This window comes from Dendrobium catenatum, unplaced genomic scaffold, assembly GCF_001605985.2.
Source record: "Dendrobium catenatum unplaced genomic scaffold, ASM160598v2 fragScaff_scaffold_1271, whole genome shotgun sequence".
In the NCBI taxonomy this organism is placed as follows: domain Eukaryota; kingdom Viridiplantae; phylum Streptophyta; class Magnoliopsida; order Asparagales; family Orchidaceae; genus Dendrobium; species Dendrobium catenatum.
The window spans coordinates 889396-916543 of NW_021319733.1; the positions used below are offsets into that span (position 1 = coordinate 889396).

General features: G+C 33.8%; 2 protein-coding genes across 4 annotated transcripts; both read left to right on the forward strand.

The window, feature by feature from the left end:
* The first annotated feature begins 4060 nt into the window (after positions 1 to 4060).
* On the forward strand, positions 4061 to 11643 carry LOC110100878 (flap endonuclease 1). 3 transcript variants are annotated; one of them, XM_020828588.2, is made up of 17 exons: positions 4061 to 4281; positions 4368 to 4484; positions 4737 to 4795; positions 4896 to 4955; positions 5087 to 5140; positions 5230 to 5278; positions 5426 to 5473; positions 6196 to 6261; positions 6599 to 6649; positions 6747 to 6866; positions 6937 to 7021; positions 8431 to 8512; positions 10551 to 10659; positions 10725 to 10781; positions 10985 to 11031; positions 11110 to 11164; positions 11296 to 11643. In XM_020828588.2, exons 1-17 carry the CDS (start codon positions 4270 to 4272, stop codon positions 11419 to 11421), a joined length of 1197 nt encoding a protein of 398 aa, XP_020684247.1. In that variant the 5' UTR covers positions 4061 to 4269; the 3' UTR covers positions 11422 to 11643. The 3 variants fall into 3 exon arrangements, with proteins under 3 accessions (XP_020684247.1, XP_020684248.1, XP_020684249.1); XM_020828589.2 differs by having other exon boundaries at positions 11299 to 11643; XM_020828590.2 differs by having other exon boundaries at positions 4063 to 4281; positions 11289 to 11643.
* A 1346-nt stretch (positions 11644 to 12989) lies between these two features.
* Positions 12990 to 26871, forward strand: LOC110100883. The gene is made up of 4 exons (XM_020828594.1): positions 12990 to 13032; positions 15595 to 15679; positions 21813 to 22009; positions 26671 to 26871. The coding sequence occupies exons 2-4, from the start codon at positions 15630 to 15632 to the stop codon at positions 26694 to 26696; spliced, it is 273 nt and encodes a 90-aa protein (XP_020684253.1). The 5' UTR covers positions 12990 to 13032; positions 15595 to 15629; the 3' UTR covers positions 26697 to 26871.
* The last annotated feature ends 277 nt before the right edge of the window (positions 26872 to 27148 follow it).

Consider the following 27148-nt stretch of genomic DNA (forward strand, 5'->3'; position numbering starts at 1 on the left):
AATTTCTGCAGTTTTGAAATTGGAAAAGGTGAAATTAAACTGTCTCAAACAAGTCTTCAAGTTTCATTTGGGACAATTTTGAATAATTATTTATTTTTTCATGATTTTAAGAAAATTTTATAATAAAAAATAACTTTACAAAATACTAAGAAATAGTTCAGGTGGCCGGTGCTAAATTTAAATCAATCTTAAGCATTAATTGGGTTTTTTTTTTTTTTTGTGATAAAAAATAAAGTAAAAAAGAATGTCTATTTCGATAATAAAAAAATACGGCCCTTTTTATTGCATCTAAATGATAAGGTGCATGTTAATTGTTAGCTGATAAGTTCTCCTAATAATGTAATATTACTCATTATATGCACAATTTAAATAATTTTCATTAAGAGTGATTTGCAAAAGCCAAATTAAAAGTAAGAGAGAAGCACTTATAGACTTGTCTATAATTTAAACATTAATTGACAATACATTCAATATGTCATTTTTTAAGTCTTATTCTTATTAATGAATTCTAGTTCTTGTAAAAGCTCCATTAGTTAATGATAATAAAGGTAAAATGAAGAAAAAGTTACATTATTTGATCTCATTAGTATGTAATATGTAAGTACGAGCTGAAAATTTAAGTGAGATTTGAGTAAGTATAAAGAGTGGTAAAAAGAGCTCCAGAATCTCTATATGTCTCAAAGCATGTAATATGCGGTTTAAAAGATTCAAAATATGTATCTACACCTCTTTTTATAGCGTTAAGAGCGCTACATGAAAATTTATACTTAGAAAGAATTGAAAGTATAATATATAATATATATAACTATTACACAGTATCACATACATGTGGTCTAGCTAGTAGATTTTCACAAGGATCCTTGCTTTTGGCATGGCTCTTTGTTCTGAGATAAGCCTTTAGAAGTGAGTGCCTTGGGCAAGTTTTTGTGACCTTGAATATGGGTTGAGTCTATGAAGGCAAGTCCTTTTGATATAGGGAGCGAGCCATAGAGGCATTATTCATACTTTCAGGATTAATGGGTGAGTTTCCTTGAATGGAAATGGTCAGAAGCCAAGGTTGGCTTAGCCTAGGAAATAATAACCATGTGCATCTAAGGTGTGTGCTTATTGTAGCTAGATCGAGAATTTTAGCAATAGGCAGGTGGCCTTTGACTGCAAATGACTATTGTGGATGGATGAGCCTTGCATAGTCGATTTGTTTCTTTGGTACAAGCTAGTCTAGGCATGTCCTCCAATGGTCCTTGCCGAGGATGATGGCGCCATGGTTTCACATAGTAAGAAGAGCCTTTATGATTTGATTCATCTAAAGGAAAGTGGTTGTGAACTCACGGGCTGGCACAAGCCAGCCCGCTGAGAGGTCACACTCCCTTAAGGTGAGTTCTCCTCTTTGGAGGTTTGACCACTTCAACCAAGTCTCTTTGTTGGAACCTCTTAGGCACTAGAGAATTACCTATATAGGTATGTAATGATATACATTTAGTTTCATGATTCACTTGATCCTTTTTAAAAAATGAGTTGCAAAAAAGATAAGTGAATAAAAGACGAGCATTTATTGCTTTCATCAAACATAAAAAAAAAATAAATAGAATAAGTAGAAGTTCTTGTACTATCATTTATTATGATATCGGGTATCTATAGATTCCTCATTATGATTTTAATTCGACCCACGCACTATCTTCATCTATAAGAGGTGGCAAAGACTACAATGCTACGACATTCTTTTCTCCAACTCCAAATGCTAGTAACTGGCTTACTCAGGATGGCTGAATTCAACCTTGCCAAGCTGGCTAATACGAGTCCCAAGAGACTGAAGATGGTCATCCTTCACAAATGCAGGTTGGAGGAGGGTAAGGATAAGAAATAAAGCTCACCAACAAGTAGGAAGGAGATGGTGGCCATATAGGCTAGTGCACTAATTACACAAAGGCTGAGTGGGCCAATCGCATGCCTGCCAAAGAAGGCAAAGAAATGTGCTAGCAAGAATGAATGGCTATGTTTTTTATTTCCAAAATTAATTAATAAAAACTTACGAAAGAGACTAAACTATAATGAGGAGATGAGCTCGTTAAGTTCATACTTTCCTTCTCCTAGGAGCCTAAGCATTCCTACATGTGTCGTTCATGTGGGTTTCAACTCGCCTGCATGGAATAATTTTGTCTCTTTTATACTTGAGTCCGTGTAGAGACTTTGTTGGCCTTTTATCCAATTATCAACCTCTTATATTGTATGGGCTGAGTCATTCTTATTAGTTAGGTTCATTCCTTGAATAAGCGAGGTCCTTGTTTACACTTAGGGAGGTGGGGCGAGTTCCTTGAGTGCCTATTTCCAAGAGTATAATTTTAAACTTATTTTCATTTTTTTTAAATTTAAATAGTATAATTAGTCAGACATAAATTTAATTAGGGAATGTGAATGCAAAAGAATGATTATAATCACTTTCATCAAGACACATAATATTAAGTGCAACGGGCTTCCTGTAGAGGTAAACAATTATTTTATCATTGGCGCTCCAAATTCTCGGCACTTCTTTGCCTGAGTTTTTTTTGTAAATGGTTTGCTCCAAAGCTGACTTTCTTCTTCACTATATAAGCTCCTTACAATGTTGATCTAAGTTACCCCAATATTTATTGTTGAGCAACAATATCCACCTTCTTCAGTATTATATTACCCAGATGAAAAATCTTCTTGTTGACATTGGCAATATAGTAATTGGTCATCCTCCTCTTCACCTCCTCTTGCTTGAGGGTAGCTTGGACTCTAAATTCCTCCAAGAGATTGTTGATAGTCTCCACACATTCTTGTTTCCTTCCCTCCCACTAGTAGAGTTTGTCATCTTCGAAGTTGGCCACTGTGACCACTTGTTGATTATGAAGTTTGAACTCAATCAATAGAGAAAGGCGAGAATGACATTTGGCTTGTTGCTGAGAAGGTTATAGTCCTTAGTGCCCATAAGACTTACGGCAGTGCTTCAACCAATATTATCTTCGTTCCTTCTAATTTCTTTCTCAAGAGATTTAATATTTACTTTTTCACCGCATTGACTTACCCATGAATTCATCTTATCACTTATAGGGAGAGAGAGGGAGAGAGAGAGAGAGAAAGAGAGAGAGACAGATGGTGTATAGAAGAAGGGAAGGAGAAACATGTCTTAATGATGCAAAGAGGCTCTTAATTTTTGTTTTCATTCTTGATCAAGTGTCCAAATGCTTCAGGCCTTCTCTAACCGAACTCCAAACATATGATTGACATCGCTCGCGAGGCCCATCCAAACGATAAAACTTATAGTATTTCGTTGCAAGTGAACAATGCCATGCCAATATTGGCGTTGCACTATTCACCTTCGCTATTTTTCTGTCTCTACCAGTTTTGTCGAAAAAATGCACAAAGGGGAGAGACGATTACCTGGGTGCAAAATAGAGTTCCACTGTAGATGAATCATGCCATTTTTTAGTTTCATTGCATTTTGGAGTGAAATTTTTCTCCAACCGAACTCCAACACATGAATGGCGTCGCTTGCGAGCTCCAGCCAAACGTCAAAACTTTCGGTATTTCGTTGCGAGTGAACAGTGCGACACCAATATTGGCGTTGCACTGTTCACATTTGCTATTTTTTTGTCTCTATCGGTTTTGCCGAAGAAACGCGCGAACGATAAAGACGGTTACCTGGACACAAAAATGGAATTCCATTGGAGATGAATCATGCCATTTTTTAGTTTCACTGCATTTTATAGTGAAATTTTTCACTCCAAAATGCCATGAAACTATAAAATACTGTGAGATATGATTCATCTCCAACCGAACTCCATTTTTACCCATTTTACGTAGGTAATGATCGTTCTCTTCTTTGGCATATTTCTTAGGCAAGTTGAGTAGAGACAAAAAAAATAATGGAGATGAATAGTGCAACGCTAATATTAACATCCCACTATTCATCAGTAATCAAATAGTAAAAATTTTACTGTTGAACTGGAACTCATGAGCTACACCATTCAAATATTTATTAGAGTTCAGTTGGAGCGGACATATTTGTTTGCGGACGGAGAGATTTTAACATCCCCGTTAAAACGCATTATCCCAATCCCAAACAGTCGTTAGGTTGCGTTTTAAATGTAACGCAGGCGAGACGGCGTCCCAAACGAGCCCGTTCACCGTTTACCGCCGCCGAGGAAAGGCGGGAAAACAGGTTTCACAGCAGCGCAAAATCGTGGCCTTTTGTGCATTTGAAGCCATACATCTTCACGCCTCCCTCGGGCTAATTACTTCATAACTATGGGAATAAAGGTTAGGGTTTTGATCTGCTGGTAAAGGTCCGTGTATAGGTTTGTCATTCCTTTTGAACTGATGGTCGTCCTTTTCCGTTGTTTAAGGGTTTAACGAAGCTTTTGGCTGACTACGCTCCCAAGGCCATGAAGGAGCAGAAGTTCGAGAGTTATTTCGGTCGGAAGATTGCCATTGACGCCAGTATGAGCATCTACCAGTTCCTTGTTCGTACATTAGCCCTATTTCGATTTCTTTTTTATATTGTGCTTATTATTTGGAAGTTTTGATTTATCTAGTGCTGAAGAGCTAGTTTTTTGTATGTAAACCCCCCCCTTTATTTTAATGTTGTTCACATTTAGGAATTGTTTCTGGCATATGCTAGGAAGATTAGGGTTTTGGATTGTCTCGGGCTTTTAAATTATCATTTTTTAAGGTCAAAGTTTTTGTTTTGTTTCAAAATTTTTTTTGTCTTATAGATTGTGGTGGGGAGGACTGGGACCGAGATGCTAACAAATGAGTCAGGCGAAGTCACCAGGTTAGGGGCATATAAATCTTTTATTGTTTTTGGAAAAGGGTATTCTGCTGCTTTTGCTGACCTTTTTTTTTTGTTTTGATATATTTGAAACTTTTGTTAGCCATTTGCAAGGGATGTTCAGTCGCACAATAAGATTGCTTGAAGCAGGAATTAAGCCAGTGTAACGCATCTTTGCTTGCATTTCCTATTTTATATTACTGAAATCAAATATTTTCATTATTCAAATTCTAAGCGGTTTAATCTCTTTATATCAAAATATATTTGCTACCTTTTATGTATGTTGCTTACCAGGTACGTCTTTGATGGTCAGCCTCCTGATTTAAAGAAACAGGAGCTTGCTAAAAGGTATGAACTTTGGTGTGCTATTTCAGGTTTATTGTAATCGTTATTTGATGGAATGGAAATTCCTTTTTTTTTGGTCAATTCTTCCATAGGTACATTAGGAGAGATGATGCCACCAAGGATTTAGCTACTGCAGTAGAGGTAGATTGTTAAATTTTAGCAAGAAAGCTCTCTGAATAGATCCTGTCATTTTTCCTTTTTTCGCATCTCTCTGTATTTTTTTTTGTCCTCAAGTAATTTTTTTCTATTATCCGATCCTTATTTAGTAGGTTACTTCTTGTCATGCAGGAGGGGAATAAAGAAGAAATTGAAAAGTTTAGCAAGAGAACTGTTAAGGTAGTCCTATGCCATATGCATTATGATTTTCTTAATAATTAAAGCTGGAAGAAATGTTATATTGTGATTTAGCATGCCTGCCAAGCTGGAATGCCAGAATCTCATTTTATCTCTTAAACAAGTTGTTTAATAGCATTCGGATCTGGTTTGGTTTCATACGGCCCTAAGGCTTCTTCCTTAAATTAGCATATTTGGAAGACTTTTTATTTTATGCCATTGTGAACATATTTTTTCCTTCTATTCCGGTATGCATAAACCTCTTCGCTTATAGGTTATCCATATTGTGATTCTAAGGTTACGGGCTTAAATAATGCAAAAAACCCATCTTTGCAGTATAGGAGAAAGTTGTGTACATCAATTCCTCCATAGACCCTGCAACACTGGGTACTCCCAATGGTATAATCTTGTATTGGTAAGATCCAACAATGTTGGTGTTGTTTTGTATGATTGTTAAGAGAAATGAATCTTGGCTTCTTTGATTAGGAAAACAATTATTTTTGCATTACATTTTTTTTTTAAATTTTTATTTGGTTTTTGATTAATTTTTTGCTTTAATATCTGCGGTAAATACCCTTGTGTTTATGCGCTTATTCAATATGCCTAGTTTTCTACAACAACAAACAACAACATCAAGCCTTTGTCCCACTACGTAGGGTTGGCTAGTTTTCTGTTGTAGATTATTTGAATACTTGTTCGTTAATTTCTTTTCTCCTTTTGTGCAGGTAACAAAGCAACATAATGAGGATTGCAAACGACTTCTAAGACTGATGGGCGTTCCAGTAATTGAGGTGATTTCTCTCTGTCTCCCTCTCTCTTATTTGCTATTATTTTGTATTTGTGCAATGTAAATATGTTGCACACGGACATGTATAGAAATATTAATGCTGCAAGAAAGAGATGATTGTCTCGCCTTTATTTTGTAAGACTACAAGGATAATGTCAAACTGCCAATAGTAATTCTAAATCTTCTGTCATGGTGGTTGGCAGTTTGTTGATAGTGGACTTCAATAACATATAACTAACCGTTCTGAGGAATGAACAAGATTGCAAGACTATAAGTTATGAGATTATCAAATACCTAATTGTACAGTTGAGTACAAGCTAACTTTGTTTTGGTCCTCGTAGGCACCATGCGAAGCAGAGGCTCAGTGCGCCGCTCTTTGCAAAAGTGATAAGGTACTAGCCAAACTTCTCCTTTTTTTCTTGTAATGCATCCTTGCAAGCATTTCTGATTACTTTTTTTTTTTAAATTTTATTTTAATGTTGAATTTAGGTATATGCCGTGGCTTCTGAAGACATGGATTCATTGACTTTTGGAGCTCCCAAGTTTCTTCGTCACTTGATGGATCCAAGCTCTAAAAAGATCCCTGTTATGGAATTTGAAGTTGGAAAGGTTTGTTGTCACATAAATGGCTTACTGCTTGCTACCTAATTCCACTATTCTGACAATGCCTTCTGTGAAGGTCCTGCTGGAATTAGGTTTCACCATGGATCAATTTATTGACTTATGCATCCTCTGTGGATGTGACTATTGTGACAGCATTAAAGGTATTTTGACTTTTGACTGATTCTTTTAAGAAGATAGTAAGTTGCAACTGTGAGATTTGCTTGTATGAGTAGCTTCTTGCTTGTTGGAAATGCAAAAAATATAGTCTCTGAGGTATACATAAAAGAAAAGAAGAATTTATGTCGTTTCTTATAGTTTTTTTAACTGTTGTTCCTTCACACCTCTTTACATATTGTTAACATTTTAAAGCGAAAAAAATTAAAAGCTGATTGAGATAATGTGAGCAGATGCAAGTTTGTTACAAGACGATCACCATGCTTTCTATTTTATTACCGAAGGGAAATTAAACCTAGGTAGGCTTTTATAACTGTTTCTGGATGGGTCTGCTCTATGTGTATGAACTCCTGGGAAAGCTGCAGTTTTAGAAAATATAGAAACTTTCAAGAACTTTTTTTAACATCCCTTTGGCATTGTTTATGTGGAATCCATAACCTAGCGGTATCTCTTTTCATGACCTTTAAGAGAAATACGATTTGTTATTATTTTTGTTTGATAGATATTATGATCTACTGATCAGCTTGCGATCATATCAAGCTTTAAGCATTGAACCTGAGATTCACTTTCGACTAAGCCATCATGTTGAAGCCTTACAAAGTGGATATCTGGTCTGGTTACTGGTTAGCAATGTGCGAATTTCCCGTTCATCATTATGGGTGGAAGGGGCTTTCCAGGCTATTTCCTCATTTTGGACGCATCATGATAGTCAATTTGATGAAATGGCTATGAATTCAGGATATTATGAGTTAATTTCTTATTATGTTGTTGAATTCAGAATTGTTCGGTGAATGATACCCGCCTAGTGAGTTGAGAACCTAATAGTAAGAATGAAGATTTGAGAGATTAGAGATAATACAGAGTAGAAGAGGAAGCAATCAGAGTTTTTACTATATTAATAAAAAAATACAAGAGGTAGGATTTAAAAAGCCCAAAAGTCTAGAAAAGAGTAAAGGTCCTAAATTGTTCCCCATCATCCTTTATTTATAGGGTTTTGAGGGCTATAGGAAAATGTTATAAAAAGAAAAGTAAAAATGCAGGCTACACAGAATACCCGTACAACGATACATGTTAATTTAGCGCAGGCTATACATAGAATACCCGTACAATGATACATGTATAGCCCATGTGCAATTGGAGCTCCAGTTCAATGTTTTGCATCAGACACGTATAAATGGGATAAACTAGCTAGATGTAGATGGGCTATATTTGGGATGAACTGTAGAGACAAATTATCCTAACCCCAAATAATTTATACTCATATTTACTTGCTGGAAAATGGTGGGCTCTTTAGAGAATGAATCTGAACTCTTAGCTTAAAGCATCTCTCAGTGCTGTCGTAAATTTATTGTGATTCAATGATTAGTGCTACCGCGTTACATTCCCTTTTATGCAGGTATCGGAGGTCAAACCGCATTGAAGCTTATCCGTCAGCATGGTTCTATTGAAAATGTGTTGGAGAACTTAAGCAAAGACAGGTGCATGCATTGAAATGATTAGAATCTACTTTTGAATGCTTTGTCTTTTGCATTGATTTAGTAATTTTTGATAAATCTGGAAAGTTTGTTGTTAGATTGAAATCGGCTACCTATTTGGATTTGTTTTAAGTAATCATAAATATTTTTCTTCATGCTAGACTGACACATCTATTAGGTTTGAGTGATGTAACAAAGAATTGTCAATATTATGATAGTTGCATGCAAATATGTCATTTTAGGGCTGCAAAGGACCAGAGTATTTGATGAGCTACTCGTATCTTGGTTTGATTAAAAAGCTTGTTCGCGATCATTTAATTAAGCAAACAAACATGGTTGAACATTTTTTTTAAATATTCAATGTTAAATAAAAAATCTCGAAGAAATATGTGTTGAACTCATTTATGTTAAAAAATAACATCGTTTAAAGCTTGTGAACAAACTTGAAGCTCGCAAAGGAACAGAGCATTTGATGAGCTACTCGTATCTTGGTTTGATTAAAAAGATTGTTTGCGATCATTTAATTAAGCAAACAAACATGGTTGAACATTTTTTTTAAATAATCAATGTCAAATAAAAAATCTCGAAGAACTGTGTTCAACTCATTTATGTTAAAAAATAACATCGTTTAAAGCTTGTGAACAAACTTGAAGCTCGATTTTTGTTCGATATAGAGCTAGTGAATAAGCTTGTTAAAAACTTGATTAATATTTGATTATAAAATTAATGAATATTCATAATATAAATATTTTATATTTATTAATAATTTAATCATATAATAATTATTAATTAACAAATTTTAAAATTAATTAAATATTATACTATATATTAATTAAAATAAATCATAAATATCTATTCAATTGATATTATGTATAATTTAATTACAATTATTTTTTATAATATTATTTAATTATTCCTGCTTTTATCCTGATGCACTCAGCCGTACCTTCTATGCTTGTCATTTCTTCATGTCCCTACTTAGATCTAGCTTCTCCGATCGTCATTTCTGGCTCAAATCTGAACCCTAGCCCTAATCCTTTTGTTACCTTCTTTCTCCCCTAGCCCTACTTAAGTTGCTAGATATGTTTGCGAACATGCTTATTTGGTAGCTTGAAAACACTCGTAAGATATGTTCGTGAACGGGCTCATTTGGTAGTTTAAAAATACTCGTTAAATATATTTGCATATAGGGCTCTATGTAATTATTTGTTAGTAGGCTTGATAAGGCTCGTTTGCTAAGCTAATGAACATCCATAAGTAGAGATCATTCATAATTTGTTGAGACCCGTTTGTTTAAAGCTCGATAAGTCCTAAACAAATTGAACATGAATCAAATATAAACCAAATATGAACATCCATCAAGTTGAATGAGCCAAGGTTGAACTGAAAAACTCGAATCTAGCTCGAACCAAAATTGAATAAGCTGACAGTAAAAGAACTCAAAGATGAACAAGCACTTGTTTGGCTTGGCTCGGTTCGGTTCGTAGCCCTATTTCATATCATGTTATTGGCTTGTTTGTCTTTTGACATGATTTTCATATCATGCCCTTTCTGAACATTTACAATTTATTGTTCTATCTTTCAGTCAGCAACGCCATCATCATTTTTTTAAAACACTAACTTCATTTAGTTAAATCGTATCCTGTGCCCTTTCTTTTATTCAAATTTGTTTTCTCTCCATTTTATTTGATTTTGCATTGCTTTCATTTCTAGGTGAGACTTGCCCCTGTTCTTAGATGTGCTCGTCTTTTTAGATATATTGTAATTTAACTACATTAACCTGTTGACAACCAGGTTGGCGCAACCTCAGTTGAAATTTTGTTGATAGTGGATTAACAATTACAACCATTACTTCAATATCTTTTACTCTTGTTTCTTCTCATAGCTGTTTTAATGCTTATAAAGCTCATTTGCTGAGCAGAAATTGGCTATTCTTACATAATTGATTGCTTGTTTCAAGTTAATGCAGTTGTAGTATCTAATGGTGCCATTTCTTTTTCCTAAAAATTGCACTTAATCATCCACTGCTATCATGGAACAGGTACCATATACCAGAGAATTGGCCCTATCAAGAAGCTCGACAGCTCTTTAAAGACCCTTTAGTCAACTTGGAAACACCAGAGCTCAAGTGGACTGCTCCAGATGAAGAGGCAAGTGATTCTCAATCTATTATTCATTGATTATTATCTTGATACTGATTTTTTCTTCTTTTTAGGGTCTTGTGGCTTTCTTGGTGAACGAAAATGGCTTCAACCATGACCGTGTTGTCAAGGTTTGTAATCCCAGTCGTCCAAGAAGTTAAGGTTTCGTTTGGGACAGCTTTCTTACCGCTTAAATTGCTTCTTAAAGCTGCTTTATAGTACTTACAAACTATTTTAAGAAGCAGAAAAAAAGCTGTTCCAAAAGAAACCTAAAGGGAGCCTCTTAGCATATTTCTACTGCTTCGCAATTGTTTATTGTTTGCATTTCTCTCAGGCGACAGAGAAGATTAAGGCAGCCAAGGATAAAGGCAGCCAAGGGAGGTAAGCAAGAATAAATATCTGGTGTTTTTTGTACGAGTTCATGTTATTGTTGCTGTAATGCTATGCCTGCTCTCTCAGGATGGAGTCTTTTTTTAAGCCAGTGATAAATACATCTGAACCTCTTAAACGGAAGGTGAACTATTATTATCCACTGAATTTTGCTCCTTATTTCAGTTTGAATATTTCTCATTTTCTTCTATAGAAGTCTCATATTTCTAAATTGTTGATCCTTTTTGGGTCTTTCTTTGTGTAACAAGGATGCAGCAGCCAAGGCAACCAAAGTACCTCCAAGTAAGAAATCCAAAGCTGGAGCAAAGAAGAAATAAGAATGCAAACTGTAAAGCCTATTTGGCCAACCGTTGGGGAAATCTTCAAGTCATCTTAGTTTGAGCCCTTTAATATCCTGAGGGTTGTTTTCTTCTTAGTGAATTGTGTAGTAATTAGCAAAAAATGGCTATGAATAATCAGTTATATCAGCTTATTTAGTTCTTGGGAGGATTAAAAAAAGAATGATGTGTGTGGCCTTTGATTGTTCTAATTTTGAATTTGAATAGTTTTGGGTAAGTGACCGTTGATTAAAAATAAGTCAATTTCATATGCTTTTGATCTTATCATAGAACAAATTTTGGTTATAGAGAAATAATAGAAAGAGTGATGGAGTTCATGTGAACATTTGTGCTCAATGACCATTGGGTCAACAAAAGTGTTCTGATGGACTACTCAAGTAGTCTTCAAGCATCTAAGCTCTTTTGAATATCTAGTCAGAAGCCCCCCTTTCATGTAGAGAGTAGGGATATATTTATATATTTTAGAGATTGACATACCTGTAAATATTATGAAAATTCAGAGCACTTTGTAGGATGGCTTATATTAATTCATTCTATCATAGATTGTTTCTTCATTGTTTAACTTCCTACATGATATTGGAATTAAGTAATCTTAGGCTCTTTGGTTTCGATCCTATGAGCCGTTAATTTTGATTATAAGCATGCCAAATTCAAAAATCATTTGATCATCCAATTAAAATTCTAAAATTTTCAATTATGCTTCAACCCTTATTTGGACTCATTCAGGTTCTGATCGAATCATTCTTGATGTCATTGGGTTCGTCTCATTGGCACGTTTAACTCGAATGTAAGTTGTTGAAATTGAAATTTTGATCGTGATGAATATAATTTTAATTTTTTTAATTCAAATGTCTCACAATTTTTGTAGGATGTAGATGATTTTGAGGACTTATTTATTACTTAATATGTAAATTGTCTTATTACAGCCATTTGAACTACAAATGCTGATCAATACTGATTTAGGGGCTGTTTGGCAACAAGTGGGATTTATTAAATCCTGTAAATTTTGATTTAGTAAATCTTGAGGGTGATTTAAGTATGACAAATATTAAATCCTATTAAATTCTAGGAAATTGTTTGTTAATATATTTTAAAATTTATGATAGTCAGAGGTTTAAATGTGAAGAAGTTAATTATAAATTAAAAATTAAAATTAATGAGTTATGAATTTAATAATATGTTAATTACAAGTTACTTGTTAGTTTTAATTTTAATTATAGTTAACATATTATAATGATAAATAATTTAATTAAAATTTACCTTAATTATAAATGTTAATTATATATTTAATAATATATATTTTAAGATATATCAACTAAGCTGACTATATTAATATTTAATTATTAATTTTTCAATAAAGTTAAATTAGTTAATTAATTTATACACTAACTATACTATTACTTATTTAATTAATTTAATTATTTATTAATATTTTAAATTATATTAATTAAGTTAATCAATAATAACTTAGAGGCATCTTAGGTTTGCCTTTCATCTTCTCTTTTCGTCGTTGCTGTTCGGCTTCGTTGCTTCGTGTAGAGATTGCACGCGTCACTTCTTCGGCTCCTTCGTGGCTGTTCGACTACGCTCCTTCGACGACTTTCCCTACGGCATTTTGATCGGAAGCAACAGCGGGAGCTCGCTGGCTGTGAAGGTAACTTTCTCCCTTTTGCGCGCTTCTTCGGCCAAATCCCGTAAATCCGCCGGACCGAGGGATTTAGTAAATCCGGGATTTATACAGTAAATGCTTAAATCCGGGATTTAAAGTGCGCACAAAACCGTTTGGCTGGATTTAGCGTAAATCCCGCTGTAAATCCGATACCAAACAGCCCCTTAATAGGATATTTGTTTTATAATGGGCTTGGAGAATACTGCAGTGCTGAAGCTTGTTAGGAGATATATTTGGAGATTGGTGTTAGCACCATTTACATTGTTTATTTGCATGAATTCATGCCAAGTTTGTAATGCTTTGACTTAATTAGATGACTTAAAAACTATGTCGAAACAATGCTTTTCTTAATATTTTATAGTTGTTGGATTTAGGTTTCGTTTGATTCTTCTTCTACTTTTGTAAAAGATAGTTTTAGAAACAATGGTTAAGGAAATAGAGTTTTCTAACAGAAAAACAAATATCAAATAGCTTATCAAAACAGTAGAAAAATGAAATTCCCATAAAGCATTTCTATAGAAACATCCCATACAAACAGCGGCAAAAAAAAAAAAAAATCTCCGTTTCTAAACGGAAAAGAAAAAAAAAAAGCCGAAACAAACGAGACCTTAATGGCTGTTTCCTAAAATGTATTGATTTCCCACAATCTTTAAGAAACTCACTCTTATGTACTTGGCCTAGCTTCCCCAAATAAGATTTCAATTTGGAAGCATCCTGAAATTGGTGTTAAAAATGTTCTAGTTTTAATTATAAATCAGAATTCAATGTTGTTCCACAATATTTTTCAGTAAAAGATCTTATAGAGAGGATTAATGCACACAATATTACCCTTGCTTTATAGAGAGGCCATTCCATGAATTAAATCCTTGTACACTAAGTGATAATAGAGTTAAATTGTTTGCCTTACAACTAAATTTGTTAATCACTTACCCCTTTATTGTTAAACCATTGTCTCTTTTCCATATATGGTATTCAGAAAAAAATAATCAATTATTATGCCCAGCTCATGACTTTAGTTTGTAGGATGCATAGAAAAAAACTAATAAATAAATATTTGATCTTATGTATATTAAATATTGGTTCGTCAACACACCTGATGAAAACATGAGAAAACAAAAGCTTTAAATATTGATTCATGCAGATGACTATGAAGGGTGAAGTGAACCATGAGATTGAGGGAGATGAGACAAAAAAAACATCAAGTACTCAACCAAGATACGCACAAATTTTTATTGTTTTGGCTTCTTAATCAAGCCTAAAACCACTACCGATGATCTCCCTTGAGAGTTACACTAAATCATCTTTACATTTTCTTTTACAAAAATTTTTTAACCCCTCTGTTGGTTGAGATAGTATACCATGTTCTTGTTTTAGTGATCAATATCAACCATCATGCTAGGAAAGAAAACAAAACAAATGCTAGATACACTAAAAAATATTAAGGAAATAATAGATGTTATTTTGGGAAGCTTCAATGCATAGTAGGAGTTGATATGTCAAAAACATCGAGTAGTTATGTTTGAAAAATAAAGAAAATAATGTAGCATACAAGACAACAACAACAATTATAGAAATTCACTTCGAAAGTAACCCAAGATATCATAAGAGCACCTCAAGAGGATTTGCAAATGAAGAGAGATAATATACACTATGGCTTAAAGAGATGGAGAAAAAAAGAGCTAGAAAAATGCTTTTGATTTTGAATTTCCCAAAGCATTAAGAGGCCTTCGACATGAGAGTTATTTATAGTCAATGAAGAAGTATGAATGCTTGAAAATTAGAAGGAAATGTTTAGAGCAAGTTGAAAGTCATATGTGCTTTTCTTGAAGATACCTGGCTTATATCAATTGTTAGTTCTGAGTACAGAAGCTTCTTGACGTACACCTTCACATGCTAGGTATAGAAATTTGTACAAATACACATGAAGTGCTTGTACTTTGTAAAATTAACATAGAAGCAGCAACAACCACATAAACGCAACCCCCATAGAACCCACACTCACTATGACCTGCTATTTGTGCATCCTTTTATGTTAATATCCTGATTCAACCATGAAAAACTCTTTGTTTGTAGAACCACTTTGTGCGCTCTATTGTTATTGTGAAAAGCTTGAAGACATCTTAATCTGACAAAAAGGAACTGTCATTTTTTTTTAAAATAGACTTAGGTATTTAACACATGCATAATAGAAGATAGAAGATATATTTAGAAGATGGATAGATAAAATTAATTTTTAGGATTAAGAAGTATTTTATTTTTATGTATCTTGTCCTCTTATCTTATTCATATGAGCACAAATGCAATTTTGTGAAGTTATTCATTTAACACCAAAGAAAATTGAAGTCCTAATATTTTCAAACTTTTTTTTTTCACTATGCTTATATTGGCACTATATTATGAAATAGAAAGAAGGTTGCATCACACAAGTTAAAATATGGCCTATTGCATCACTATTGGAACTCAATTAAGCCTGTTAATTTTTTCCCAAATGATAATTCTTTTGTGCTGCCATTTTTTTTTCTCAAATTATTTCCTCCTCATTTTTAGGTCCTAGAGCAAGAATTTTCAAAAAGCTTGTTGTGATGTTCTTTCCAAGACTATCTTTAGCCACTAACCTTCCAAAGCTTTTGAGGTACTCTTAATAATTCTCTTACTTTATTTTGATTAACATTTGTGGGTATTAAAAGAAATCTTGATTAGTTTTGTTGCTTTATTTGATTTTTGTTGTTATTCCATGGCACTAATGAGTGAGATAAATCTTGATTGACAACTTATTTTAAAATTGATTAGAAAAATGACAGAATAGATAGTTGAATCCCAATGGGTATTAAGCTATATCCATATGGCATACTTGGGGATTTGATTAGCCAAACTTTTGCACTTGTTTCAACAGTGAATTAAAGGTATAAATAACACCATTCTATTGGTTAAAAGCAAGGCAAAAAAAAAAAAACTCTATTGAGAAGATTCAAATATTAAAAAAATCTATTGAGAAGATTCAAATATTCTATCATTTTAATGATTAAATGCCATCCATTACTTTTTTCTCAAGCTCTATGTTTCTTTGTACATTTCTTAATCCTTTAAGAGGCTAGGATCATCTTATTTATCATTTACTTATTTGGATGGAACCAATATAAAAATTGGTTGAAATATTTTTTTTCTTGTTGCTTTGCAATATTCTTTAAATCATAAGTAAATTGCTCCATTTGTTCTTAGGTTAATTGTTCTTAGAGTTCTTTCTCTAAGAAGTTCAGAATTTCTCAAGGTTGTTTTTATTGACCCAATTCACCCACCTACCTACCCCTACCACGACCACTCGACTTATACCTAAACCTTTGTGTGGTTGCTAATTTTGGCTTTGGCGTTCTCGTCCTTTATGATGCACCAACACTTCTCCTCAAAGAGGCATCCAGTGTCCGACATATGTCCGATACGCTTTCCGCACGTGTCAGACATGCTGAAAGCATGTCAAATTAAAAAATATTAAATACAAATTGGACACGCGTGTCATAAGTATTTTATGAATTTTTAAATATAATTTATTGTATTAAAAAATTATTTATTAAAAAAAAAATCTTATTTCCTATTCACAACATCAAACAATCGCTCGCACTCAATAACTCATTCATAGAATATTCTCATTTTCATTTCTCTTTGACAGGTGGTGATGGTTTCACAATAATGTTCGATGTCATCTTAACGTCGACATCTCGTTACAACAACGACATTTTAAAATAATCTTAACATTAAAGTCTGACATTGTCTTGACATTAATGCTCGACATTAGCAATTTCTACGCCCACAACTTGACAACTCATCTGATGTCATCTTAACATCGACGACCAACGCCCTCTCAATATCAATGATAGATGCTCTCTCGACATTGATGCACGATACTTATTGCATAACATCGATGCCCGACTCTCAACGACATTGTCGTCTCCTCTCTCAATGCCTGATACACGATATCGACTACTGACTCTCGACATCCTAATATTAATCATTTTAAGCACATATTAAATTATATTTCATATTATACTTATTCAATTTATATACACATTTTTTAAAATATAAAAATTATCATAGCATGTCTAATTCGTGCCCGTGTCATATATTTTCAATAATTGATGTGTCCCGTGTCCGTGTCATGTGCTATCCATGTCACTGTGTCCGTGTCTATGCATCATAACTAATCCTCCATTTCTGGCTTTTGCCACCATTTACTTCTTTCTTGATTCGACTATTTGAGCGTTCAAAGGCAGGCCTTCTCTAAGAACACCAGCCAACTGTGCATAGTATGTTCTACTAAAGTATGTGGCTTGCTAGGCTTTTTTCCAGGTGTTGAGGTCATTCAAGAAGCCTCATATATTAACTTTCCTTCCATCTTTCATACGGACTTTTCTACGATATATATATATATATATATAGATAAAGACTCACACATACTCAGTGCAAACTTTGGAATTGCAATATGAAAAATATATATTTGATTATTGAAGCGCATGTCCTTACGGACTCTGCTGAGCAAATAGAGGCCAAATCTACGTACATACGGTGCAAAGCATATGCATGGACCATATACGTGTAGCACTTAGCTGTGACTGTTTTTTAAGGAGTTTTAAGCTAAATTTAAAGATACAAAATAAATATAATAATTTTATTTCAGTGAGTAAAAAATCTCCTAATCTTGGTGAAAATCCTTCACTCCCTCAACCTTCAGCCAAATCAATTTTAAACTTTATGAAACATGAAACCATGATATAAAACTAGTAAATAAACATGTTCAATTATGAGTTTGAAATGCTTTGTAAAGTATGATGTATTAATATGCAATTTAATTCAGTCATCGAGTTATTATACCCGACCTAAGACAAGTCTATTGCGCTCATCTCAGCACACTAGTCTCAACAAACGCATGAGATCTGCTTGACCCTTTCAACGGGTCCCAAGCAACTCACCTTTATTGGCAAACACCTAAGACATATTCGTTTCTTTTCGACAAACACCGAGACGCATTGAACCATTGTGAGCAAATAGTTTTACTTTAGATGTTTTACCATCTCCACACATTTTTGAATAGCATTTCTGAAACTATATAACACTAAAATCAGCTGTTTCCAAGGTCTAATTAGTTAAATTTAAATGCATATATTATGGCAATGGTAAGGTAGTGTGAGAGTACTTGCAGTTTAAGGCCGGAAAGTTCAATTGGGTAGGCAGGGGAAGAAACAACCAGTATTTACTGCTCTTGCCGTGCCTAAAGACTGGAGTTTTTCAGGATACTCCAACTAAAAGTTGAAGAAGGATTAGTGTACGAATTGGATTATCCGGATTGTTTGCGAGAACTAAGATTAGTGGTCAACAGTAACAACATCAAGTATTTATCCCCCAACGAGGGGTCAAGGAGATTAGTGGTCCATTGAAGAAATTTTAATGGCAATTATTGGAGATTGGATAGAATGGCAGTCTTATGGGTACAAAGATACTGAAGTGGAGGGTGGTGGTTTGGAGGCAGGTGACTGGTATCAGCAGTTAACTGATTTTATGACAACAGGGATTGTGAGAGGACAGTAGTTCAGTAGTTACCATTTTTGCTGAAGGCTTCACATAGGATCATAGTGATTTGCTCTTCTTATTTGAGAAGATGAAGTTCCAAAGTTTTTTCAACGAATTATACTTACTTTCAAATCAACTTTTATTCAATACCCCACTTGCATGGAATAGTACATGGAGAGGTCCTGTCACTCTTCTCGTCAATATGGCCTACAATTTCCTCTTTGACAGGTGGCGATGGTTTCACAACAATGTTCGATGTTATCTCAACGTCGACATCTGACGTCATTACAACATTGACATTTTAAAATAATCTTAACATTAAAGTCTGACATTATCTTGACATTAATGCTCGACGTTAGCAATTTCTATGCCCACAACTTGACCACTCATCTGATGTCATCTTAACATCGACGACCAACGCCCTCTCAATATCAATGATAGATGCCATCTCGACATTGATGCACGATACTTATTGCATAACATAGATGCGTGACTCTCAACGACATTGTCGTCTCCTCTCTCAATGCCTGATACACGATATCGACTGCTGACTCTCGACATCCTAATATTAATCATTTTAAGCACATATTAAATTATTTTTCATATTATACTTATTCACATAAAACGGCGGCCTTGCGATGACCCGGTTAGGAGAGTAGAGGTATTAGATTTGACTTATGTTAAGAAAGGTAGGGGTAGACCTAAAAAGACTTGGTTAGAAAATATTAGGAATGACCTTTCTTTATTAGATTTAAACGAGAATTTGACTTTTAATAGGACACAATGGAGAAAAAGGATTCATGTAGCCGACCCCACGTAGTGGGATAAAGGCTTGATGTTGTTGTTGTTGTTGTATTATACTTATTCAATTTATATACACATTTTTTAAAATATAAAAATGATCATAGCATGTCTAATTCGTGCCCGTGTCATATATTTTCAATGATTGATGTGTCCCTTGTCCGTGTCGTGTCCTATCCTTGTCACTGTGTCTGTGTGTCCGTGTCTATGCAGCATAACTAATCCTCCATTTCCGGCTTTTGCCACCATTTACTTCTTTCTTGATTCGACTATTTGAGCGTTCAAAGGCAGGTTTTCTCTAAGAACACCAGCCAACTATGCATAGTATGTTCTAGTAAAGTATGTGGCTTGCTAGGTTTTTTCCAGGTGTTGAGGTCATTCAAGAAGCCTCATATATTAACTTTCCTTCCATCTTTATACGGACTTTTCTATGATATATATATATAGACTCACACACACTCAGTGCAAACTTTGGAATTGCAATATGAAAAATATATATTTGATTATTGAAGCGCATGTCCTTACGGATTGTGCTGAGCAAATAGAGGCTAAATCTACGTACATACGGTGCAAAGCATATGCATGGACCATATACGTGTAGCACTTAGCTGTGACTGTTTTTAAGGAGTTTTAAGCTAAATGTAAAGATACAAAATAAATATAATAATTTTATTTCAGTGAGTAAAAAATCTCCTAATCTTGGTGAAAATCCTTTACTCCCTCAACCTTCAGCCAAATCAATTTTAAACTTTATGAAACATGAAACCATGATATAAAACTAGTAAATAAACATGTTCAATTATGAGTTTGAAATGCTTTGTAAAATATGATGTATTAATATGCAATTTAATTCAATTATCTGGTTATTATATCCGACCTAAGACAAGTCTATTGTGCTCATCTCAGCACACTAGTCTCAACAAATGCACGAGATCTGCTTGACCCTTTCAACGGGTCCCAAGCAACTCACCTTTATTGGCATACACCTAAGACATATTCGTTTCTTTTCAACAAACACCGAGACGCATTGAACCATTGTGAGCAAATAGTTTTCCTTTAGATGTTTTACCAGCTCCACACCTTTTTGATAGCATTTCTGAAACTATATAACACTAAAATCAGCTGTTTCCAAGGTCTAATTAGTTAAATTTAAATGCATATATTATGGCAATGGTAAGGTAGTGTGAGAGTACTTGCAGTTTAAGGCCGGAAAGTTCAATTGGGTAGGCAGGGGAAGAAACAACCAGTATTTACTGCTCTTGCCGTGCCTAAAGACTGGAGTTTTTCAGGATACTCCAACTAAAAGTTGAAGAAGGATTAGTGTACGAATTGGATTATCCGGATTGTTTGCGAGAACTAAGATTAGTGGTCAACAGTAACAACATCAAGTATTTATCCCCCAACGAGGGGTCAAGGAGATTAGTGGTCCATTGAAGAAATTTTAATGGCAATTATTGGAGATTGGATAGAATGGCAGTCTTATGGGTACAAAGATACTGAAGTGGAGGGTGGTGGTTTGGAGGCAGGTGACTGGTATCAGCAGTTAACTGATTTTATGACAACAGGGATTGTGAGAGGACAGTAGTTCAGTAGTTACCATTTTTGCTGAAGGCTTCACATAGGATCATAGTGATTTGCTCTTCTTATTTGAGAAGATGAAGTTCCAAAGTTTTTTCAACGAATTATACTTACTTTCAAATCAACTTTTATTCAATACCCCACTTGCATGGAATAGTACATGGAGAGGTCCTGTCACTCTTCTCGTCAATATGGCCTACAATTTCCATACAATGCAATGTTATATAGATGTGCTGTTGAATCCATTTTGATCTGGTTTGTGCGAGTATAAATAATTCTTAAATAATTGTTGCATAATGGGTATATTTGTTGACAATCAATTGCAAAATTTGCCAATATCCATAAAATTATGTGACATTTTTAAATAATTCTGCTAGTCAATGAACTCTAAAGCCACTTTGGTGCTGTTTGCTTTGGTGCATATGAAATGTAAAGCAAATTCCAGCAGAGCAATTGCTTCAGATTTGACCACATTCACTTTGCATTATATCTGTGAAGGCTATGTACTGCACAATTATTTTATTGCCTTTCATTCCAACCAAACACAATAGGTTGTTTTACATTCAAATATTTTACATCAAACTTCATCAAACCAGACAGCACCTTTAGTCAAACTTAAAAATCAGACTATACTGACGTTTATATTCTAACTTATAACGGCCATCTTCAAACTTGTCACAGTTTCTGCCCCGCCTCTTTGTTTGAAATTTTCTTTCATACTTTCGTATTGAAAGCATGATTTTATAATTTGACTTTCCAGCGATTTAGCACTGTTTTAGGTTAACTGATGTTGTGTTTTTTCCCCAAATTTGCAATTGATAATTTAGACAGTTGGAGCATGATGTGGAAGCTGTAATCAATGTACTGCAACCTGGTCCTTTAGGCATCATTGAACACAAATTTAGTGCCGAGGAAGTGCGGAAGGCGAAGGCCATAGCCGAGCAAGCAATTAAGAACTGGAAAAGGAATGCTTACTTGGAAAATAAGAATCATTTCAACAAACATGCTGCTAATCAGTCACCAGGTATCAATTAGTCAGACTTGAGTCTTGGCATAGTTTCTATTTGCTAGCATCTAAAAGACCTAGTTGATCTAATTTAGATGGCGCTAATATTCCTCAGCCAAATAATTTTCCAATATGCTTTATTCACTTAAATACTTTTGTTGTTTGTTCAATACATTTATGATAAAGCTCCAAGAGAAGTGCTATGGAGAGTTCTTGAAAAGAAAGGAGTTACTAACGCTTATATTCAAATCATTAAAGATATGTATGCATGAGCTATTACTTGTGTTCAAACACAAGGTGGTTTGACCAAGTATTTTCCTATCTCAGTTGAATTACATGAAGGATCAGCCTTAATCCCATATCTATTTGCTTTAGTCATGGATGCTTTTTGCTTTAGTCATGAATGTTCTCACTAGACATTTGCAAGAGGATGTACCTTAGTGTATGCTTTTTGCTGATGATATTCTTCTTGTTGATAAGACTAGAGAGGGAGTCGAAGGTAAACTTGAATTATGAAGGTCAATCTTATAGTCTAAAGGTTTTTACTTGAGTAGATCTAAAACTGAATATATAGAGTGTAATTTTAGTAGCAATAGACCTAATGAGGGGATTGTGACTTTGGGCGATCAAATCATTAAGAAGAGTACACGTTTTAGATATTTTGGATATATTGTTCAGAGTGATGGTGAAATAGATGGGGATATTATCAGCATAATTCAAGTTGGATGGTTGAAGTGGAGGAATGCATCGGGCTTGTTGTGCGATAGAAATGCCCCCCCTCAAACTCAAGGAAAAATTTTATAAGATGGTGGTGAGACCTGCAATGCTTTATGGTGCCGAATGTTGGCCATTAAAAGAGAAGCATAATAGTAAGTTAAGTGTTGCAGAGATGAGGATGCTTAGGTGGATGAGTGGCTTTACCCTTAGAGATAGGATACGAAATGAGCATATACGTGAAAAGGTTGGAGTAGCTCCAATGGAAGATAAGATTATAGAGTCTCCTTAGATGGTTTGGCCACATTAAACGGAGGCCTTCTGATTACCCGGATAGGAAAGTTGAGGTATTAGATTTGACTTATGTTAAGAAAGGTAGAGGTAGACCTAAAAAGACTTGGTTAGAAAATATTAGAAATGATCTTTCTTTATTATATTTAAATGAGAATTTGACTTTTAACTAGACACAATGGCGAAAAAGGATTCATGTAGCCTACCCCATGTAGTGGGACAAAGGCTTGTTGTTGTTGTTGTTTTTGGTGAAGAAATTCCTTGGCAATGGTCTGAGTTTGTCATTACAATTTCCATGAACTGGTCCAGTGATGGTCCAACAAGTAATTTGTCATATATGATTATATTAGGGACTTTATCACAGGGGTATTACATTAGATTTGCTACATCATTGGTCAAAATTATATTTAACCTAAAAGCTTCAGTTGGAGAGAATGTGCGATCAAATTTGATATCCTAGTGTTCCACAACATATCATTTTTTGAATTGAGTGTTCAATTAGAAGAAAAAACGCCCCACCTTTTGAGCCTTCTTGATGCATTTGAGAAAAATCCATGAGTAATTTTTCTGAGGTAGATTATATATATTTTAATTAGATTTTTCGTGATGTTTGGCCATATTTCATTCAGGTAGCTCAAATTTAGGCTCAAATGTCATAGTTAGATATGAATTTAATAGTTTAGATTTGGTCAAGATCCCCATGGTTCTAGTCTGCCATCATGCAAGAGCTTTGAGTTATAACGTTTAATGAGCCTGATTAACTAACATTTATGGGTTGCCTTATCTTAGGCATCTTGAGTAGATTGAGGTAGATCTATTTATCAAATATGTGCTTTCAAGGTTGATGTTAACTCATACTAATGATTTCTTTATTGAATAGTTTAGAGGTACACCCCATCATTGCATGTGGTTTAGTTGAACTAGACATAATTGATAAGCGCACTTAGAGGCTTGCTATGATTATTAATTATCTACAAGTTTCATTTTGATTAAAAAAATGTGCTTAAGCACATATGAGGTTTTGGTTGATTCATTTGATTTTGATTGGTAGACTTGTTATCATGGGAGCAGATTGAGCTTAGTTTTGATTGGGTCTTGTATTCGTTGAGAGGCCCAATAATTAAGCAAAATTTGATGGACAAGTTTGCTTTGAATAATTTAGGATTGGGACTTACACTAATTGGATTGCTCATAAGTGGCACTTATGACCTTGAGGACTATGAAAGCCTAATAATGGGTCTTATAGCCTTAACCTATAAATAAGGTATCATGATTAATTAAATTAATTCGAGAGGGCTTGTTAATAATACGCTGATTCTGTTAATTAAATTGAGGCTTAAACCATAAATAGGAAAAACAATGCTTGCCATTTTGATTTTTGATTTGTGGTTGATATTTTAATGAACTTGATGATACTAAAGTATGGTGATTAATATTATATTTGTGAGTCGCACATAATTTTAAATTTATTATGGAGTAGACCTGATAATAGCTCTTATAACCTCACCCTGTGGACAAGGCAATCTAATTTGTGGGTCTTATGATCTCATCCTATAAAAAATATGATTCGATTCTTGGATTGGGCTTATACATCCATAAGAGGCCAAATAATGAGACTTAGAGCATCAAGGTTGAGGAAATTCCAATAATAAGGCTTGATTTATATTATCATTTTGAACTTTGATATAATCATTTGGATTTACAACTCTAATCATAGGGGCCTACTAGACTTATTCTAGCTCACTAATACATTGGATCTCTTATGGCTATTCAGAAAGCTGGGAAGTCTACTTAAAGATTGTTACTACTAGAGTGTGGACTTGTATCTGTAATGTGTTCAATTTTTTTTTCATTGAGAAAATAGATTGCATATGCAATGAATCAAGTGACAAAGATAGTGGTTGACGTGCAGCCTAATTTTACTTACAAAGAATAACCTAAACATATATTGGCATAAGACTAATATGTGAGAAAGAGCTAAGATGGGGCAGGTCTATCCAAATTTGCACTCATGAATGGTGCATGAATGGGATGTCAATGATGATACTATTTATAAGGTGAGGAGACTTTAGTCCTTGTAAATGTAGCGACCAATTACAATAACGCTAACTTTTTATTTATGAATTACCGAGATTATTTTCAAATTTATATCATGTGATACCCAATATGCATATCATTGTTGTCTAAATATTTTTATCCATAAATGATTTTATGCATAATCTTGAATCATATATCTGAGTTTGATTGAGTTGTACAATGTGATTAACTAAAGCATTATATGATTAACATATGGGTATCATTGGACTTTATAAAGTTGTGCATTATCTAATTTACAAGCAATTTTGCTAGTATATTCCAATGCCAGTATATTGGTTTATGCCAATTTTTTCGTAATGTTTTAAATTGTTTGCCAATTTACTTTTCACCTTTTACTTTATAAAAGTTTTCACAATCTTTACTAAAAGAATTCTCCCTTATTTATATGGTTTTCTTCTTGTTTTCTCCCTAATAACCTAAACCATGGAGAGAGAGGACAAAGAGAATGGATAGAAAGGGAAAATGATGATGTAGGGCTTAAAGGTTGACTCGAGAGCTTTATGCTTAGTAGGTTATCATTTACCCAATTCAAAAGTCAGTGATTTTATTCGTCGTGTTTTCTCTTATTTTAGTCATATATTTTTATATGGAATAAGAATTTGGTAGAGTATTGATAACTTTCACCATATAATTTTTTATATTTTTCTTCTTTGACATTCCTAAGCAATTTTACGGGATTGGACCAGATTTTTGTGATTCTTTTTCTAATTTAAGAAGTATTTCATCTTGTGTAGGAATGTAGACTGTGATGTCATGATTTTTAGTATTTGTATTACTTATTATTTGTGTTAGGGTATGACATGCATTGCACAAATAATTTGCATGTGTCAAAGTCAGATGCATTTACTTTGAATGTGTTCCTCTCCTCATTACATGATATTGGAAATAGTTCCAACTTCCAAGAAATACTAATGATTTTAATATGTTAAAACTAATGCTCATGAACTCATCCATATCAAAAAATGTCTATTATTCCCTATTATTGAAATATTACTTATTGTTGCACATATTGTTTTCATGCTAAGTATACTGTTATGATGTGCCATATGATGTGTATGAATTTGGTGAATGCAGGAAATATTATATGTGGAAGAAGGTTTGGTCTTAGTGCCTATGGATTGGCTAATTAAATAAAACTCTAGGCAGGAGGGTGAACTGATAAAACCTTGCTTACCTGAGGAAATATTGAAATGATGAGATTGAGTGACTAATTGACTGATAGATTGATAAATGCTTACCTGTATAAATATTATATAATTGACTAATCATGTCATCTCTACACTGATTATTACTCCTAATTATACCCATTAGTTTTATCCTAATTATTGTTACTAATACTTTTATTATTCACTGCCTACCCATGTTCTTGTTCATACATGATTTTTATACTTTGATTTTTATGCATAAAATTACTTATTAATTTCGTGACATTCATGCTCACAGTATCTATTAATTTCACTGATTTAACCACAAATCTTAATATTTATTTTTCCTTGTATTAAATTTTGTGATAGATTTTATGTTATGTTTTTGGACTTATCTCTCACCTATGTATCAGCATATGTATTTTGTTTCAGAGAAGGATAATAAACCCATAGAGTAGAGGTTGAGTTTTTCAAGCTACAGATAGAAGATACTATATTGGGAGGATTTGATAATCTTTTATAATCGTGATGACTTCATTTTGAGTATATGTGCAAATAATGTATCAATACATTATTATTTTGTATGTACAACAACGCAATCATGTTAATGAAGTGTATGCTTCTTTACTTCCATATTTACTATCTTATATATATATATAGTCATGCCATTATCAAGACTCTGAGTATTATGCAGGTTATGTTGTGTAAGTAATCTCCAAGAGATTGCAAACCTTGTTGAAGAAGTCCTTCACTCCAACAAGAGCACAAGAACATGAACGAGTGGAGGAATCTTAAACTTCGTTCAATATCAAATGGAACATTCATTACAAATTAAACAATATTTATAGCCATTGGAGAGCAGTACGCTAAACATGAAAGATAAAATAAAAATAATAAAAGACGGCTATGG